The sequence below is a fragment of the Ictalurus punctatus genome, chromosome 6 (genome assembly GCF_001660625.3).
Source record: "Ictalurus punctatus breed USDA103 chromosome 6, Coco_2.0, whole genome shotgun sequence".
In the NCBI taxonomy this organism is placed as follows: domain Eukaryota; kingdom Metazoa; phylum Chordata; class Actinopteri; order Siluriformes; family Ictaluridae; genus Ictalurus; species Ictalurus punctatus.
In genome coordinates this window covers 28,662,140-28,682,934 of record NC_030421.2, presented here as the reverse complement: position 1 = coordinate 28,682,934, position 20,795 = coordinate 28,662,140, and the positions used below count along the sequence as shown (strand labels likewise).

The window sequence follows — 20,795 nt, the reverse complement described above, 5'->3', positions numbered from 1 at the left end:
ATGTTAGACAGCGCTCTCAACCACCATCATTATCAAAACATCCACCGAGGAAAAATCAACTGAGGGAAGAACGTTTTTCATTTTCCCTCCAGTATAGTTCCAGAGACTTGTAGAATCAATGCACTGACGCTGTTCTGAAGGCTTATAATGGCCCAACACCTTACTAATAGACATTATGTTGGCACCTGTCCGTCTATCTATCGTGCCTTCATGTTCAATTAATAAAAGGTATTCTCTCAAGTATTAAAAGTATAACTGCTTATCGTTTTACTCTCAAGTACTGCAGCATCTGAGAGATAAAATGGTCATAATGATCAAAGCCTAAACATACCATCTTGTCTAGCATGAAAAGGAAGACATCAAAGGAAATCAAACGCACCAGATAGATTCATGGTCTTTGTGGTCATGTTTTGGAGGGGTGGAGAGGAGAAAAAAGAAGCCAGAGAGAGAAACAGATGTCAGAGAGGTGAGTGGTGGCACAGACTCTTACTTTTGTAATGGGATAAAGGCAGAGGAGCAACGTGCTCTACAGATCTGATTACAATCCTGTGGGCATAAATTGAGAGCAACTAAGTAGGCCACAAAAAGGGATGGGTTACTGTTAGCCCTTCTCAAGTTATTCATTCTATGTTTGTTACTGTTACATGTCTTACCCTTTCTTAACCATTTCCCCTCAGACATCTTTTTTTAACATCCAAATTGTTCTTGCTGGACCCATTTTTAAGATTATTCAAGAATTCAGCCAACCTTTGTAAAAGTGCATTCTTGAATGAGCTATACTGCAGTTATAGAATGATTATTTTAGACATATACTGTTTCGTAAACAATTATTAATTGTTACTTTATTAATATACCATATGAATGATGTTTCCTTTTAAAACCTGTTTAGTAGTAGGTTTGTATATCTATTCTAAACCGGTACCAGTCATTTTGTACACCTCTGTTCCTATGGAATTAGTTTTATGTCAAAGTGAAGTTAAGAAAAAGACAATTCTGAAATAAATAATCCATCTAGACAGCAGAGTAGTACATATCTACGAGGCAATAATTTATAACAAATGCATAAAGAAAAGTCATCTAATTACTATGAAATGCAATTTTAGTTATAATATACATAAAATTCCTTTTTTTCTTAAAAATAAATAATGAACAATGGTATAATATATAAAAATTGTTGTTTTATAACACATTTAATTTAATAGTTTTCACAGTTCAAGATATCAACACTATTTCAGAATGCCTTTTGTTTTTCTCACACATGATATTTTGTTCTGTTCTCCTTTTAATTGCTTAAGAATGAATGCATCTGGGATATATTTTGCATGTAGTCCTCAGCCCGTTCCATTTAGTCATTCACTTCGGATAAATGAATCACGTTTATTTATGACACAAACCAATATCATGCTTTGTACATGATGTTCACAATGATCCCCCAGACTGTATTAGAAAAAAAGAGTTCATTACTGAAAGTAATGTTCATGCTAAGACTGCTACATGGTCACTGTAGAAATTAAAAAGCACTGTTATTTCCCTGTTTCATCTCTCAAAGATTAAAGTTCTTCTGTTCCTTTCTCTCCCTCACTGCCACCTTTACTCTCCGTGTGTTCCTCGTTCTTTAGCCCAAGCCGAGCCTTCTGCAGCGGGACACTGGAGCTATTAGGGTCTTTAGCCACACCGCTCTGCGTGGACTTGTCCGGATGGTGTCTCCGTAAATGCTTCACCACCTGGAACTTTTGCTTGGCGCGATAGGAGCAGTAGAGGCAGCAGAAGGGCATCTGGTTGGTGTGGCTGAGGAAGTGGTGCCGGAGTCCGGCTGGCCAGCGGAAACCTCGCTGGCACTCGGAGCAGACATAAGGCCGCTCATCGCTGTGCCTTTTCTGGTGTGTCTTGAGTAGGAAGCGTGTTTTAAAAGCTTTGCCACACTTTTCACAGATGAAGGAGCGTGTGTCTCGATGCCGTGTCTCACGATGGACACGTAGCACATCGGCACGGTTTGTGCGGTACTCACATTCTTCACACGCATACGATTTGGCTCCTTTGGCAGCATGATACAGCATATAAAAACATAATTAGTAGTTTTTAATTCATATCACATGTTCAATACATACTACAAATACTTCACATAGTAAACATTAATGTAAATCCATAGAAAGATATTACACATACCTGAATGTTTTGTCATATGATACTTCAACTGGTTGACCCATTTGCATTTGTACCCACATTCTGGACAGAGATATTTGCGCTCATCCTGGTGAATCCTCATGTGATACTTAAACAAAAAGAGTAAACGAATCATATTTTTATAATTACCTCCAGAAGAGTGTATTCAGATGTGTTCGTGTCTCAAGCTTGTTCTGTGAAATATTGCTCGAAAGCAGAATTGAAATTTGATAACTATTCTGCTGATTTCTCCTGTGTTATAACAGTAAGCTCACTAAAAGCGTTTCATACCTTTAGACGAGAAGGATCTGCACAGGTGTAGCTGCACTTTTCACAGCGGTATGGTTTCTCTCCTGTATGAATGCGAATGTGCCAGGTGATTTTCTGTCTGTTCCGAGTGGAGAAGGCACATTCAGTGCACTTATAAAGACAGGTTCCTCCATGTGACCGGACATGTTGGTCAAACACCAACTGATGGAAGCAAGAAAAGCCACAGATATCACACTTGAGAATTTGTCCATCATGTCCGCTCTCATGTTCATCTAAGATGTGCTGGATGAGCGACAGCTTCTTTGCTGTTGTAAAAAGGCAATCTGGGCATTGCTGGGTGACAGAGGCCTTGCTGCACTTTTCAGGGTCAGGCTGAGTGTGAGAATCAGTTTCTAGTAAAGTGGCTCTCTCATTTTGAGGAGGTTTACTTTGCAAATGGGTCTTAAGGACAGTGTCACTGTCACAGCTGAAACTACGCTGAGCACAGTTGACAGTCTGGTGTGTTCGCTTACAATGCTGTTTGAAGGCAATATCCGAGCTGAAGCTGTAATCACACTGGCTGCATTTGTGGCTCAGCACACCCGTGTGGCAGCTGAGGGTGTGGCGGCTGATGTCAGTTGGGTTGTAGCCTTTGTAGTCACACAGAGAGCAGAAGTGGGTGGCTTGCTTGTCGTGAATGCGTTGGTGATGCAGGCGTAGCTTGGAAGAGGTTCCAAAAGTCTGATTGCACAGCTCACATCGATGCCTGCCTATACCCGTGTGCATGGACTCATGAGCGTCCAGGCGGTGACGGCGTGCTGTGCTGAAATCACAGAAGCGACAGCAGAATGGACGAACGCCCTCATGCTTTAGTGCAACATGCTGACTCATGCGGCGCTCCTGCTTGCAGGTGAAACAGCAAAGCTTACAACAAAGTTGAGTTTGTTTGCCACGTTTATGGCTCTTATCCTTACCATGAACCAGGATGTGCTGACTCAGTGATTTCTCTGATTTGGCCACAAAGGAGCATTGCTGGCACTGGATCTCGCCAGGCTGTAAACAACCCCGTTTCTCATGACTTGTTAATGCTCTTGCCTGTTGGCAAACGAATGGACAGTTTGAACAGGAGTATCGTTTTGTAGTCTTTATTTTCTCTCCTGAGTCTTCTTGGTTTTCTCCATGTCGTTGTTCCAGCTCCCTATCTCTCTCAATTTGCTCTTCATCTGCCTCAGAGGCTGCTTCATTTAAAGTCAGGTTTCTTTTAGGTGTGTTTCTGGCGCAGGCTGTGCAATGGCGAGCAATTGCAGCTTTCCTGCTGCAAGAAAATGAACATTTTATGCAGGTGAACCTTCCGTCCTCTTCCTCGTATGAACGGGATTCACGAATTGCCAAGCTCTTGGAATCAGTTACAGAAGAATCATTGTCTGCATTTTTTTCTTCTTGGACAGACTTTGCTCTTCGTTTTACTGTGGATGTTTGCACATTCTCCTCACATGGATCGGTCATTGTGACAGCGGGTATAAGACATCTAGTAGCATTTTGATTAGGCGATTTATACTTTTCCTGTGCAATTTCACTGTCTCTTGAAGTTGAAAGCTTTCTTTTCTTCTTTTGCAGCGCATGGCACTTTCTGAGACGGTGGGTGTTAAAGGAGCGTAATTGTTTAAAGTGTAAACCACAGTCCTTGCACTGAAGTGCTGCTTTCATCACCTGGCAGGATGATCTGCAGTGGCGTGCTAAGGCTGCATGCTTACGGGTCACATATGAGCAGTGATCACAGCGGTAGACATTGTTCTGGGTCTGGACTACCAACATCTGCACTCGACCCTCCAGAATCAGAGCTTTGGCTTGGTCTTTGTCCTGCCTCCTCATAACCTGGAGCAGAGTCTCTGAACATGCTGCCTCAGCTAAGGGAGCCTCTGACGAAATTGTTTGTTGGGCTGCTGAGGTTTGGGATCCTTTGGTCAACATCTCATTTCCTTGGTTTAGTGCTTGCTCTTCAATAACACTGCTTTCCTCGCAGTCTGACACAACACTATCTTCCTCTGCACCTACAGGTTCGTTAAGGATCTGATGGGCTTCGTATGTGGTGTGAGACCTTGGGGTGTCACCAACTGGGATATTTGTGGGTGTGGTTTCCTGGTTTTCCAGAGGTCGTCTGTGGTCATTTTCTGGGTTTGTTAATAAAGTTAACTGGATAACTGGCTGATCTTCAGTGACACTGTTTATCTCCTCTCCCAATGCATTAGCATCAGAACTGACCTGGTGTTCTACAGTACTTATATTTTCGGAACCATTTGTTGTTTCACAGCTATTGGGAATTTGGGAAATGATATCATTAGTCATATTCTGCGACTCTGCCTGCTTAGTGTTTTTTGAATCACTACAAGAATCCACTTGACCTCCAGAGTACTCTTCAACTGCAGAGTAAAAATTCTGAATCACATCCACAGAATTGTTTTGTCTCTCTTTCTCAGCATATGTTTCCAACCACTTCACATCCCCAGGAATGTAACCATGAGCCTTCCGCTTGTGCAGAAAGAGCGCAGTATTGCTAAATGTGGTGTAGGAGCAAAGGGCACAGCGAAACTCCCTTGTTCGAGTGTGTTTGCTGTTTTCATGGTTGTGTAGAGCTTGACGGTACTTTGTTGTGTAAGTACAGAACTTGCACTGGAAAAGAGAAACCTGGTGGTCTTCACCAGTTGCGTGTTTGACCTGCATGTGCTTGAGCAGTTCTGTCTTTCGCTTGCAGGAGTAAGCACATACCTCACAGATAAGGGTTTTTGCTTGATGACGGAGCTTGTGGCTGTTCAGCTGGTCAACACGGTGACAACGATACATGCACTGGTTACACTTGTACCTGAGAGAGAGAGGGTGACATTTTCAATAAAGCCCATAGTCATAAATATAAACAAACTATGCTTATAATTCTTTCTAAGCTGGTAATGATTCATTGTAAGCTTTTTACAAACTCTAATAATGTCTCATAATGCTCTAATAATGTGCTGTAAATAATTCCTTGATTATTTATCATGTACTTATGTGATGTGGTTATAACAAATGACCTGTGAAAAATTATAAACAGGGATTAGAAACAAGTTATTGTAGGAAGAATCCTTTCGACACAGATTTTCCTGTCCCATCTTCAAAAACTCAGCTATAGCAGCTATACAAACTTGTATTTTCCTTTATTTCCTTTATAGGACATATCAATTGCTGGACAGGAATTTAGGCCTATTGAGAAGATCTTTAGGTTTTACGATATAATTTCTTGAAATCACAATGGAATGGATAACGTTATTAACCAGTTAAGTATTTCTCAAAATAATGCTTCACTCTGGAACAATTGTGAGTGATTTTGTTCACATTTTAAATCATCTTCAGTTACAACCCTGTTTGTTTTCTAATGATTCTAATCCCTTATTTTAAAGCATTTTCCTTAACAGTTACAAAAACTTTATAAACATTATCAATTGCTTCCAAAAATGACAAGGACACACACATGTAGGATCTAGCTTTCTTTCCTACCACAGTCAAGCGTGTCCTTGTCATTTTTGGATTTTTTTTTTTTTTTGGGGGGGGTAATTTTTGTTGTTTGGCTTTAGTATTTTGACATTAAAGTTTTTAAACTTCAACAATGTGTCTGTGAGGTTTTGTAATTAATCTGGAATTAAGTGTTTCCATATTACATTACAAAAATTCATAAATGTGCACTTTAATTAAAGCACCCAATCATGATATTTTAAATGTTTGTAATGTTTTCATAGCTGTTAGTAAATATCACAGTTGCTTTATAATTATCACAGGTCATTGTAAAGATTGTGTAGCACACTATGTGACATTATAATAGTGATACTTGCATTACAGCATGATAAGTTATGATTTATTTTTAAAAACGTCATTAGAGCATTATGGGGCATTATTAGAGATTATACCAACTGACAAAGGATAAACAACACAGTTATAATGATTTGTTAATCTAGGCTTAATAGAGAGTGTCTGGATATTCCTAAATGCATCATGTTGGGGGGAAAAAACAGACGGACAAACAAACAAGACCGATACGCACCTGAGATCACCAGTGTGTTTGCGCATGTGGACATTTAGGTAGTGTTTCCATTTGGTAACATAACCACATTCTGAACACATGTGCTGCTTGTCTTCAGAGTGTGTCAGCATGTGTTTTGAAAGATACGTCTCATCCCGGCATCTAAATTCACAAAGTGAACATTTGTGTGGCTTTTCACCTGAAAAAAATCCATAAAGAAATGCATGATCATTACACTTATATATACACACTACATCTGCGTTTCCAAATCCTGGTCCTTGTGTACCCCTGCCTTTTACATTTCAATATTTTCCCTAATCCTAATGCACATGCTCATATTCAGCTAACTAACAAGCCTAAATTAATTGAACCACTTGAGTTCGAAGAGGAAAAACACTAAACTGTCTAGGATAGTGGTACTCCAGGATGTGGAAAAAAACAAACACGGTTCTACATGATATACTGTAGCAATTAAAAAACACTGAATATAAGAGGTCAACTTACCAGTATGCACCAGCATGTGCCTTTTAAGGACTCTTTTGTGAGCAGTCATAAAGCTGCACTCTGGGCACGTGTGTGTTTTCTCATTGGCATGAAGATGTCCGACATGCTGGTCAAACTCCACCGGATTGAAAGTGGTGAAAGGACAGAAGCTACATCTGAGCTGTGTCTCTCCAGAATGGCCCTGTCTTCTGTGCTGCTGGAAACGGCTCTTGTTGGAACACGAGAAGTCACACTGTGTGCAGTGAAAGGCTTGATGTGTGCGAAAATGAGCCTCCATATCTTCTTTGCTTCCGAACAGTGCACAGCAGGCGTGGTGATTACACTCTACGGCCTTGATACCATGCGCGTCTAACGCATGCTTCTGAAGCAGCTTCTTATCTGTGGATTGAAAGGAGCAACCTTGGTGGAAGCATGGCAGATGCTGCCCATTCTGTGTGATATGATGGGACTTCATATGTCTCTTTAATGCCTGACTCTGGTCGAAGCTCTTTTGGCAAGTGGGGCATGTGTAGAGATCTTTGTGAGCATCCTTTTCTCCTTGGTTGCCATGCACGCTGGTGATGTGGCGCTGCAGGGTGTTACGTTCCACGGCAGCATACTCACACAGCTGACAGCGGTGCAGCTTCTCACCAGACTCTCTCAGCATGTGAATACGCAGCTTGCTTTTGCTGGTAAAGTAGTGTTTGCAGGTGGGACACTGCAGGCTGGGGTCGGGAAAATGGAGACGCATATGCTCAATCAGGTGAGAACGCGTCTTAAAGCAGCGCCGGCATTCTGTACATATGTGAGTGCGAAACATGTGCTCTGTGCCCTCTACCACGTGATCTACAACACAGCAACACACAGACATAGATATTCAGGATACATTACACCTGCTTTAATAAGGAGTATATTACATCATTTACAGGTGCTAACAAGCAGTATTAACTAAATTCACATATCTGTTAGGAAAATAATCAACAATGTAAAGCAAAGGAATGTTACCACCCTAAACTTTATTATTTTCAGCTCAACCCAAAGTGTTCTATTCGTCTTATACCACAGCAATTTGCCAAAAATGACAATTTTGTGTTCATTAAAGAATGACATGTTGTACATTTGATCTATTTCTAGTTACATTTACGTTGTGGAATGTATGTGAACCGCAGTTCTTGTAATCGTTTGCATTATAGCAGCTATAAATAATTATTCCAGAAACCAGAAAGCCCTCCATCCTGAAGACTTTCCTAAGTCAGAAAAGTTAAAGAAACAGCTTTCTCTCTGATGTTACCAAGACCTACACTACTGGTCAAAAGTTTAGACACACTCATTCTTTATTTTTATTTTTTCCTCCCCATATTTTAGAATAATAATAAAGTAGTCAAAAGTCAGGAATATGGCAAATATACACAAATGGAACTATGGGAATTATTTAGTGATAAAAAAAAACAAAATCCAAAATAAATCTAAATAATTTAGTATTTTAGCATCTTCAAAGTAGACACCCTTTTTGCCTAGAATTTCCAGAAAAGTATCCTTGGCATTTTTTCAACCAATTCTATGAGGAATCCAACCGAGATTCTTGTTAAACAGTATTAAAGGAGTTCCCACCTATGCTGGACACTTATCGGCTGCTTTTCGGAATATTTCACTCCGAGTCATCCAGTTAAAAAATATATTTTTTGTTAATAAAATGTTAGTTTTCTAATGAAAGAAATTAATATGTTGGCATGATTATATTTTTTGTCTACAACATTTTTTGTCTACAACAAACATTTAATCATACACAAAAAAAAAAGTAAATAAGAGTACAAAGGATTGCTCACCTTGGACTGACACCACAGATGTTTTCCCTTTATGGACTGATGCTCCTGATACTTTTTCTCCTTTGCACCGCTTTTTTGCTCGAGGCCGAGGACTCACAGGATCAACCTCCTGATCTTGAGACGAAGCTGGAGAATTTTTTTTTTGGATTGTTCTCTTTTCACGAGACCTTTTTGTACACATTGTGTCATTTATGTCTTTCTCCTCATTACCAGCTAATTAAAAAAAAACAACATATGGGTGCATATGGGTAATTCAATAAAAAATAAATAATAATTCAAATTAAATTCCATAGTTCAATAATCAAACATCTCTTAAATGCATATGTTTTTAGCTACACAAACCTTGTTTCTGCAGTTGCTCTCTATTTTATTATCTACCATATAAAGTACATCTGTACATGGTACATCTACTCTATACAGTACTGTGTTAAATGATTAGGCACGTGCAAAGAAATGCTGTAAAGCACAGATGCCTTCAAAACAATTTAATTGAAAGTTTCTATATAAACAATATATTAAATATTAAAAATATACTATACTCCAATAAAAAATAATAAAATAAGCAAAGTGGATATTTGGTGTGACAAACCCCTTTCTTTATAAAAATGCATCAGTACGCTCGGGTATATTTTGTGCAGTTTTATGAGGAGATGGGCCTGTAAGATTTTACTGAGCATCTAGGAGAATATGCCAAAGCTCTTCAGGAAACTCTGACTGTCGCACTTGCTTGTTTTCGCAGGTAAAACCTGACAGCCTTCATTACATTTTTTTGTCTGAAAAGTGGTCTATTATGATACTTCCGTTACTAACAATGTTGTAAACATTTTTTCTGTGACATGTCATTTGTGGTTGAAAAATTTATGTTTGTAAATATATAAAAATAATAATAATAATAATAATAATAATAAAATGCCTCAATAATGCCATAAAGTCATTAAAAAAAAACATCTAAGAAAAAAGCTGTATTTGATACTAGGTACCTAGGACTTTTGCACAGTACTGTAGGTCATATTGCAAGTACACAAGTTGCTATACACTCTCTGTTGCTATACACAATTTCACCTCTGGCCAATGGTAGTCCCTTTTTATTAATGGGAAGCTGTCTTTAGCTTCAGATGGGCTTCAGTCAATAACTGTACATCTATGCAGGAACCTATGTGGTCATGAGCTGTACCTAATAAACTGATTTAGGTCTTTTTGATGGCTTGTGGACATTGCCCATGTGTGTTTCTTACCCTTGTTCAAAGTCTCTGTCCCAATCTCGTTCTGTACACTGTTATAAAGCTGCTCCTCATTGCACGTGTCTAGTTTTTGCTCTTCCATCTTGCTATAGATATGAAATCCCAGCTGGTAAATCTTCAAGATCTTCCTCGCTCCATTAGTGTGTTAAACTATCAGCCAGTCACTGGGAGACAAAAAGGTCTATATCATAGTGTTCTATGTGGCACACCTGCAATAAAATAATAATAATAATAATAATAATAATAATAATAATAATAATAATAATAATTACACTAGATTGATAATACAAATTTAAATTGAGAAAACAAGAAGTTGGGATTACTTTCATCGAGATCTAAATTCAGTGGACTAAAAGTAGCAATAAAATATTTTCGGCTCATGTGGTGTGTTTAACTATATATACAAACGAGTGTAAACGTCTGCATACACTTAGGAAAAAATGACAAAAAAGACAAAGAAGTGTCATTTATAGCAACAACACATTGAGGAATGGTTTCCTTCAACAGGGATTACCTAGGCATAGTTTAAATGCAATTTTTGTAGCATAGTCTACCAGACCAGGAGTAAATGCGGGCTTACATTAAATTCCGGAAGTTGCAAGTGTGTATGGTGTGAATTCAGGATGCATTCCCACCTCTCACATTGTCCCATGATCACGTGGATACAGATGAACACTGTATTTCTTCACACATACTCTGAGCAACTTGAGATCTCACACTAGTTATATTCCCAAAATATCCTTGTTATTTTATGCCTTATGTTTTTGGCTGTTGTCTTTGTTTTTAGGAACACATCTACATGGAATTTGTTGTAGATATTTTGCAAAATAAACGGTTTCCTTATGGGATATACATTTTTTTGTGCTGAAATATTTTTGTTCACTAACAAATATGACAAATGACTGTATATTAACCCATTTAAATGTATCAGACACGAGGAAGTCAATGGCCTGTAAATTGTATGGTTCATTTCTATCGAAACAGAATTGAGACCTACTGCTTGAAGGTTTCAGCCGTTTTCACTCCGGAAAACAATGCATTTTTCTAAAGGCTAACGGTAGCACAGTTTATGTTGTTAGCTAAGGCAGGTAGCCCCTAATTACTAACATCGTTCAGGCATGGGCGTTAACGGGGTACTTTAATCGAAAATACTTTGATAAAGGTAATTAAACGAATACATATTACATGTCGGTTATGTTGTGAATATATTCGTAGTAGCTAACCTACAAACACTTACCTGATGCTGAAAATTTCGCGTGAGCGGCGCCATACTAACCTTCCGCTGTATTATAAACATCGAAGAGTATGTATATTTTTTTACACAACGCCTTAATGTACACGATGAAGCGGTTTATATTTTGTTATAATACATCTGATTGTATTGTCTCTCTCTTTTTAAAGGCTCCTCTACATAACATGTAACATGGAACTATTTTGGTGGCAGACGTTCCAGCCGGAAATATTTTCCTGAACAACGGAACTGTCATGGCGGTCGCCATGTGAACGTCCTGCGCATTTGTCCAATGAGAACGCACTTGTGTGGTGTAACAGGGACTTGCTGTGTATCTGTAATTTAATGGCTGTAACCACACTGTACAATAATTTGAAGTTATCAGTCGTACATAATGAGATGCAAACGATCCGATGAAATGGCCATCTTATTAATGTAAGTGATTTCATTAATAAGTATTTCATTTGTAATTTGTTTGAACCGAGATGCATTGCAGGAGAAGCCCTCTCAAGACTATTTAAGTATTTTGTTAGCAATTATGAATGTGTGTTTGTGTCATAATGTTTTGCAGAATGTACAGAAGAGAAGCAATGCTGCTCCTGATTTCTGAGTGAGAAATTCTACACAGCCAAATAATGACCTTATCAGATTTTCTGGGAGCTTTGAAGGACAACCCCTATTTTGGGGCTGGTTTTGGGCTAGTTGGTGTGGGCACAGCACTTGCACTTGCAAGAAAGGGGGCACAGATTGGCATGGTCTTCTTCAGGCGACATTATATGATCACCCTGGAGGTTCCCAGCAGAGATAAGAGTTACCACTGGTTGTTGAGCTGGATTACCAAACATGCCAAGCATACGCAGCATCTCAGTGTGGAGACCTCATACATGCAGCATGAGAGCGGACGGGTCCGCACACAGTTTGATTTCCACCCAAGTCCTGGAAATCACATAATTTGGTGAGGCATCACATTTGTCAGAGGTGTCATCAGGCTTATTTTTACCTCGTCGTATCAACAGAATTTTAAGGCATTTGCAAATAGAATATGTTAATTGAAGCAGACAAATTAAGTATGGCATTCCTGCAGTAAAAACACAAAATAACTGTATCTGACTTTCAACTTATACAGATACAGTGCCCTCCACTAATATTGGCACCCTTATTAAATGAGTTAAGAAGGCTGAAAAATTGTCTTCATGTCTTCATATCTAAACTTTTGATCTTTTGTTCACAAAAATACTCTGCTCTCATGGATATCAAACAATTACAAACAAAACCCAGGTTTATCCAAAATAAAATATCTTTGTTAAATATAGGTGTGCAACAATTATTGGAACCCTTTTAGTCAATACTTTGTGCTACCTCCCTTTGCCAAGATAACAGCTTTGAGTTTTCTCCTTTAATGACTGTTGAGGTTGGAGAATACATGGCAAGGGATCTGAGACCGTTCCTCCTTACAGAATGTCTCTAGAGCCTTCAAATTTCGAGGTCCATGCTGGTTTACTCTCCTCTTCGGTTCGCCCCATAGGTTTTCTATGGGTTTCAAGTCATGGGACTTGTTGATCATGGTAGGACCTTGATTTTATGGTCAGTAAACTATTTTTTTGTTGATTTTGATGTATGTTTTGGATCATTGTCCTGCTGGAAGATCCAACCATGGCCCATTTTAAGCTTTCTGGCAGAGGCAGTCAGGTTTTCATTTAATATCTGTTAATATTTGATAGAGTCCATGATGCCAAGTATCCTAACAAAATGTCCAGGTCCTCTGGCAGAAAAACAGCCCCAAAACATTAAAGAGCCGCCACCATATTTAACCGTGGGCATGAGGTACTTTTACATATGGCTACCTCTCTGTGTGCACCAAAACCACCTCTGGTGTTTATTGCCACAAAGCTCTATTTTGCTTTCATTTGACCATAGAACCCATCCCATTTGAAGTTCCAGTAGTGTCTGGCAAACTGAAGACACTTGAGTTTGTTTTTGGATGAGAGTAGAGGCTTTTTTCTTGAAACTGTGTTGAGACAGTAAAGACACGTGTCCAATTCCAGTTTGATTCATAACATTTCCAGTTGACTGGAACTTCTTAATTATTGCCCTGATGGTGGAAATGGGCATTTTCAATGCTCGTGCTATTTTCTTATAGCCACTTCTCATTTTGTGAAGCTCAACAACGTTTTGCTGCACATCACAGCTATATTCCTTGGCCTTACCCATTGTTATGAATGACTAATGGAATTTGGCCTGTATTACCTCATATTTATACCCCTGTGAAACAGGAAGTCATGGTTGAACAATTTCCTGTTCCTAGTCACCTAGCTGTACTAATAAAACATGAAATATCAATGGGAAATATACTTAAAATATATTTTCCTCATATGAATTTATAGGGGTGCACACATATTTAACAAAGATTTTTTTTTAATAAACCTGTGTTGTGTTTGCAATTGTTTCATATACATGAGAGCAGAGTATTTTTGTGAATCTTTTGAACAAAAGATCACAAATTTAAACAATAAAGACAATTTTTCACAGCTTCCTTTGATCATATATACACCAAAGGTGCCAATATTAGTGGAGGGAACTGTATCTGTTACCACACAGGTTCCCAACTCTGGTCTTATTGTATCTGCTGTCCTGTACATTTTATTGCTTTCCCTGCTCTAACACACAGCTCAGGAAGGAATGATAATTAGCTGACTTGTTAGGAGAATGTATGTTAGAGAAGGGAAAACGTTAAAACATGTATGGTAGGGGGGTCTCCAGGACTGGATTGGGAATCTCTGTGGTAACCAATATAAATTGCCAGATTCACATTGCTGAATTAACTGCCCTGGCTATTTGGAAAATGAAATGAATGCATGAATAAAGTAATAAATGACACCTTTTTGTATTAGGTATGGCAGAACATGGATAAGAGTGGAGAGGACCAGAGAGAAGCAGATGGTGGATCTGCACACAGGAACACCATGGGAGTCTGTCACCTTTACAGCCTTTGGCAGAAACCGGCAAATTTTCTTCAACATACTGCAGGAAGGTAGGGAGAGTCAGTCAGAAGATCTAAGATGTAGTTTAATTGTTTCGTGTGCTAGGAATCAATGACTTGTTACAACAATTTTGTGTTGTTTATGTCATTAGCTCAATATTAGTATTGAGGGCATCAGCACTATACTCAATTTCCATGACTATCCTGATTTAACAAAATCCTGATTATTGTAAGATTTGTGGGTTTACAGACACAAAGCATGTCTCTACTTCCTTAGAAGAGCGTTCTCCTCTGGTAAATGCATTGGGCAAATCACATGTAGGCTACAATAACCGTTTTCTATTATTCAGTAACTGGGCCACAATTTTATACAGACTTCATATCATACCATGTTTTATACAGACTTGAAATCATAAACTATCCAAAGAATTAAAGTTGTTTAACCCAGAGATACAGTGATTTCTGCTTTACCTGTTAATGTTGACCTTTCATGAATCAGTTCTTTATTTTTAATAACCAGAACATTGATTGATATGTTGTTTGTAGCACGAGAGCTGGCTCTGAAGCAGGAAGAAGGCCGCACTGTGATGTACACTGCTATGGGTGCGGAGTGGAGGCCTTTCGGCTTCCCCCGTCGTCGACGCCCTTTGTCCTCTGTCGTCCTGGAGAATGGAGTAGCTGAGAGGATTGTGGAAGATGTGAAGGAATTTATTAGTAATCCAAAGTGGTATACTGACAGAGGTATTCCATTACAGTTGCTTAATCTATTAGTTTGAATCACTCTCTGAATATTAGTATGTTTCAGTCTTTGAGTCCTTAAGAAATTTTATTATTTTTTTTGTAGGGATCCCATACAGAAGGGGATATTTATTGTATGGCCCTCCGGGTTGTGGAAAGAGCAGCTTCATGTAAGACTATTGACTTACTTTATCTTGGTAAAAAAACAACATCATTCTGTAATAACTAAGTTACCTCAGTATAATACAGTATATTAAGATAGTGGTGAGTAAAGACCTTACACTGATACTTAGACACAATATATATACAATATCTTTCTGTTTGCCTAACAATAAATCAGGAGTGTATGCTCTGAAAAAATACACTTTTACATTTATTTTTCCAAATGTTCAATGACATTTATCTGACATCTACAGAAACATAAAACAGGAGGGAAATAAAACATTTGAATGTAAATATGTAATTTAATGTCCATATATTAAAATATACTTTACCATTCCATCCAGCTGTAGATTAAGATACTATGGAAAAGCCAAAGAATTACTCAACAATATGTTAAAATAAAGACAAAGTACAGTATTGTTCTTAAATGTTTTATTTAACATTAATTACAGATTCATTAACAGGTAGGCGTGTGTGCATGGGTATTATACAGCATGTGTGTGATTATTAGCATGGTTATTATAGTATGTGTGTGTGTTTTTGTTGAATTTTTCAGCACGGCCCTCGCTGGCGAGTTGGGTTACAGTATCTGTTTGATGAGTCTGAGTGACCGTAGTCTTTCTGATGACCGACTGAATCACCTGCTGAGTGTGGCACCACAGCAGAGCATCATTCTGCTGGAGGATGTGGATGCTGCCTTTGTCAGCCGAGACCTGCTGCCAACTGAGAGTACGTCTGCAGATTTTTTTTTTTATATATAAATAACACCTTCCTTTGTATGTCTCATCTGACAACATTTTCATTGAAGCCAGTCGGGTCCATTTTGAAAAGAATAAATTGACTTCAAATAGAAATTAAAATCATTTTAACATTACAACTTGTAGCTGAAACAAGCTAAAATCATATGTTAAGTACAGGTATCGTTAGTTTATTTGCATACTTCTAGACTCTGTACTGTCTTGCTTGTAATATGTTTGTGTTTTGCATACTGTTCACAGACCCAATGGCCTACCAGGGCATGGGGAGGCTCACCTTTAGCGGACTTCTTAACGCACTGGATGGAGTTGCTTCTTCAGAAGCTAGAATAGTCTTCATGACTACTAATTTTATTGAGAGGTAAGGGTCGATTACTTAACTTTATACAGTGCACTAGTAAAAATAAAGATTTACATTAGGATTCCTTTAACTCAAATTATTTACTTTGTCATAATCATAATTCAATCGTAAACATTAATAAGCATTAAAAACACTTAATGTTAATAGTACAATTAAGTAATGTTAATAAAGGTAGCACATGTTTTAATTGATGTTTGTTACAATTTTAACTAAGTACGCCTACTTATATTTATTCCATCCATGACAAAACGTCCTTGTGAATTACCAAATGTTAATAGTCAGCTAAACATGTGAAAATGACTTGTCTCCTGGGACCTTGGCTTTGGTACAGTATACGAGGAGACAAAGTGTTGCGTGTCCGCTAACATACTTGGCCACCAGTATTTGTCCCATAATGATATGTTTCTTGGATGCCTATGTGGCCTGTGGCCATGGTGGTGTGTGTCCATGTGATGAGTCTGCCTTGTAAGGTAGTTGGCACGAACCTCTTGTTGAGTGGACATGACCACGGAATCTGCTGTGGTGAGGAGCGTGAGATTTCTTGATCGATGTCCAAGGTGATTGTTCTTAAAAAACATTAGGGTGGAAAGATGTGTTCATCAATGTCTTTCATGGGGTTAGCAGTGTGAAGGTATGAGAGAGTCTGCTTTAGTGTTCTTGGATCCAGGTCTGTAGGACAGGGTAAAATGGAGTCTGGCAAAGAACATTGGATCTAAATCATCTAACATCTAAATCTGACATGGATTTAGATGTGTGGTAAACTTGAGAAAATCAACCACAGCTTACTATGTTGATTTTAAATTGTTCAAGCAAAATTTGCCTGCGGAGACAATTATGCCTCCGTCTGACGGTCTTATTGAGCATAAAAGGAAACAGTCAAATGTAGCGCCATTACATTACGTGTGTTTGTTAATTTACTCTCGACCAGGAAACAGCATATACTTCTGGTTAGTACAATACCGAAAGTGTGCCGTTTGAGAAGATATTACCCTTCTAAAATTCATACACTAGATGGCAAAGTGCATAGTGTATAGTATGTCATTTGGGACACAACTAAAGAGTTCTGTTGTGGCTGTAGGAGTTTGCCTGACACAAGCAATTGATTTAAGTCATTCAGTTTGGTGGTTGTCAATATGTTTTACTCATGGACTGTGATTGTCAATGTGTTTTACTTATGTGTTTGGCTTATTTGGTTAAAATATGGATTGATACAAGCAATAATTACTTTTCTAAATCATGGCATTAAGTTCATGGTTGTTAATGTTACCAAATGATGTTAGTTAAGGGAGTGTTAATGTACAGTATCTCTCCTTTTTCCCTGTAAGACAATGAAACGTGTCATTGATTTCCTTTCATTTTGGTTGATTGGTTGAAGTTGATTATCGTCTTATAACAGCACGACAAGTATTTTATTCCTTTTTTATACCTTAGCACCGTTGAATGCATGAAACTGTATGTGATCAGAACAGCAGCTCTGACAATAGTTCAGGCTGTAATACAATTATAGATTTAAAAATATATAAAATTAATGGCGTCATTCTAATATGTTATGATTTTCACAGGGACTTATATGGTGGACACTTCAAATAAACTAAGTTTAATAATAGACAAATTAAGAAAGATGTTATTTAATTTAAAAAAAAACCTAAACTATTTAATATGTTGAAATTGAATATATAGGAACGTCTACAGGACAAATGTACGCCTTTTAGTAGAAAGCAGGAAAACATAAAAAACAAAAATAATAATAAAAAAAGATCTTTTTAAAATAACGACACATTTTTTTGTTTTAGATTCATTTACTATAATTATTGTTAATATAGAAACAATAACATACTAGAACAAGTGCATAAATATACACCTGTGATTTAAATTACATTCCACAGTATTGTAAGAGCTTCTGACCAATCAGAGAATGAGAACTGAGAATTCAACAGTGCTGTGGTATAACTACAGTTATCATACTGTAAGCTTCATTCATGCCATATTCATTCATAGTGCCATTCATGCCATTAACACCATCAACACGAATCTAACAGTGTGAATGAACCATTCGCTGTATGTTTAGGCTTAACCTACTATGTATGGTTTGTTTTCTTTCCCTTGTGCACTAAAGACTTGATCCAGCTCTAATAAGACCTGGTCGTGTGGATCTGAAGCAGTATGTTGGATATTGTACACATTATCAGCTCACTCACATGTTCCAGAGGTTCTTCCCACTGGAGTCTGCAGCTGAAGGGGAAAGATTCGCAGCACATTCCTTGGCAGCACACACAGAACTCAGCGCGGCTCAAGTTCAGGGACATTTCATGCTTTATAAAATGGACCCTGCTGGTGCTATAGATAATGTTGCAAAGATTTCAAAATGAGGATCATTGAAGGGCAACAACATGAACTACAAATTAAATAGTGTGTAAAATGGACAAAGTAGACTTCATTTGATGTCAAACGGGAAGTGAATTCTGATGGTTTGTGACCATTTTGACAACATGCACAATATTTGAAATAAAAAAACGAAAGCTGTGAAATTCTTAACTCTTATATTTAAATTGTATTTGACAGTATTTTAAACTGTTACACAGAAACAAGGAAGTGATGCTGCAGTGTACAGCATACATACAGCAGGAGCTTTTCATCTTGTTTAAAACCAGACCTAGGATTTTAATCAAATATGAGTCCAACATGCCCACTAGACAAGCATATGTTCCCGATCAGAAAGCTAAATCCTTATTGTGTTTTACTGTGTACGCTGAGCGTCAGTGAAAGGTGCTGATACATTTTATTATTATTATTATTATTATTATTATTATTATTATTATTATTATTACTTGGCACATTACTTTGAGTGAGTTGCAACTTCCGTTCAAAATGTTATGATTATGGTTTGAAAGTGAAAATAAATCACTGGATATTTTAGCATTTGTACAGTTTTAAGGAAACAATTAAGTGAGACAGAAAGGTAAAAAATGCACACAATGTTATACATGCTAAGCACCAATATTCCCTAGTGGCTTCAAGTAGTAATACTAATAGTGCAAACTGAATCAAACACAGAAATTATATAATAATTTTGCGCAAATAATAATAATAACTTCTTCATAATGATTTTATTAAGATTAATGCAAGAAAGCATAATGGCAAAGTCGGCTCCTTTTTTCCATTATGTTGTCATATTGTATGATTATTGTAGACATGTTGAACTATTACTATGAATTCTTCTGGATTATTAATGGTCTGCGTTAGTATCACCACATGAATGCAATTTTTATTAGCCAAAAATAATATTTTTATAAACATAGTTATAGTATGGAACCATGAGGGTGAATTGCTGTAAGAGGTCGTCGACATGTTTATGGTGCTGCACAATGTTTCTAGACATCTCTCTGGATGGTGGATCTAAAAAATCAAATGCCCATTTCAATACTGTTTTTACAATGACCTTCTTGACTTCCGTCTGTGTGCTCAAAACAGTCCTAAAGTACTGAGATGGCTCCCTCAGACCAGGTTCTCACCTGTTTCTGAACTGGTTTGGCACATTTCAGGAGTATACTGGGATTAGCATAATAGAAATGTGGCCCGAGGTGGGGTGGGGCGCAGCCTTGTAAGCACCATGAATGTTGGTGTAAACAAGGTCTAAAGTGTTTGTACCACGGGTTGCAAAATCAACATGGTGGTGGAATTTTGGCAGCACTGACATCAGCTTCATGTGGTTAAAGACTTTGGCGACAATGAAATATCTGTTGTGGTCTGATGTCTGAATGCACTTAACTTTAGTAATAAACATGCGTGAAGCAATATTCTTGTTGATCTTGTTGTACATAAAGCCCTGTCTGAATGTAGTAAAGCAAATGTGTTTAAAATATTAATTACTTCAAAGTATTTCATTACTCCAGTATAGCCTTATAAACATCTAGATCCGTAAATGAAGTTGCGTTAGACTCAGTTATTTCTGAGCAATTTTTGCTCCTGAAGTCCGCATTTATGTTTACTTGATCTCTCACGTAGTCACTTGCCTGCCAACCATGATAAAATTAGAGTAGAGGGCTGAACCTGCAAATATTACTCTTGGATACCAAGGTCTTATCTTTCTGCCTGAAAAAGGATCACTGATCATATAATATGGTTCATTTTAACACAATTAATTCTGAATTCCCCAAATGGGTACTTTTAGAGAAATCATAAAATCAACACTGTAAACCTTAAACATTGTATATTTAAACCAAAAAGTATGCTTATTTTTTACTGAGAATTTGAAATAAGCAGGTTTTTAAAACTGTTTCATTTGCAGACAATATGGTAAATGTTCTTTAAAATAAGGCTGAGTGAACTATTATGGCTAAAGTACACTACTGTAGCATCCTGTTTCATTATCCATATACAAGTGAAATTGAGCTATGTGAGAATAACTTTAAATTTCTGACCTTCAATGGTTTTACAAAGGCACCTGAAATGTAGGTTTGTTAACTTGTTTAGCTTTCTAAAGTGCAAATTTGGAATAATTTATTTTATAGGTATATGTTCATGAGGGAAACAGCAGTTTATGTCAATAAACAGGAAT

The 20,795-nt window shown here is 37.7% G+C and overlaps 2 protein-coding genes across 3 annotated transcripts; one reads left to right on the top strand and one right to left on the bottom strand.

The window, feature by feature from the left end:
• Nucleotides 1-1,335: 1,335 nt before the first annotated feature.
• On the bottom strand, nt 1,336-11,454 carry znf142 (zinc finger protein 142). 2 transcript variants are annotated; one of them, XM_017469871.3, is made up of 8 exons: nt 11,248-11,454; nt 10,005-10,219; nt 8,770-8,982; nt 6,965-7,789; nt 6,482-6,659; nt 2,455-5,272; nt 2,167-2,272; nt 1,336-2,035 (listed from the first exon to the last, which is right to left on the bottom strand). In XM_017469871.3, the coding sequence occupies exons 2-8, from the start codon at nt 10,090-10,092 to the stop codon at nt 1,551-1,553; spliced, it is 4,713 nt and encodes a 1,570-aa protein (XP_017325360.1). In that variant the 5' UTR covers nt 10,093-10,219; nt 11,248-11,454; the 3' UTR covers nt 1,336-1,550. The 2 variants fall into 2 exon arrangements, with proteins under 2 accessions (XP_017325360.1, XP_017325363.1); XM_017469874.3 differs by having other exon boundaries at nt 10,005-10,174.
• Nucleotides 11,455-11,536: 82 nt separating this feature from the next.
• Nucleotides 11,537-18,778, top strand: LOC108266488 (mitochondrial chaperone BCS1). Its single transcript, XM_017469877.3, has 8 exons — nt 11,537-11,676; nt 11,813-12,196; nt 14,133-14,272; nt 14,768-14,962; nt 15,066-15,129; nt 15,678-15,850; nt 16,120-16,237; nt 18,354-18,778. The coding sequence occupies exons 2-8, from the start codon at nt 11,877-11,879 to the stop codon at nt 18,604-18,606; spliced, it is 1,263 nt and encodes a 420-aa protein (XP_017325366.1). The 5' UTR covers nt 11,537-11,676; nt 11,813-11,876; the 3' UTR covers nt 18,607-18,778.
• Nucleotides 18,779-20,795: the final 2,017 nt, after the last annotated feature.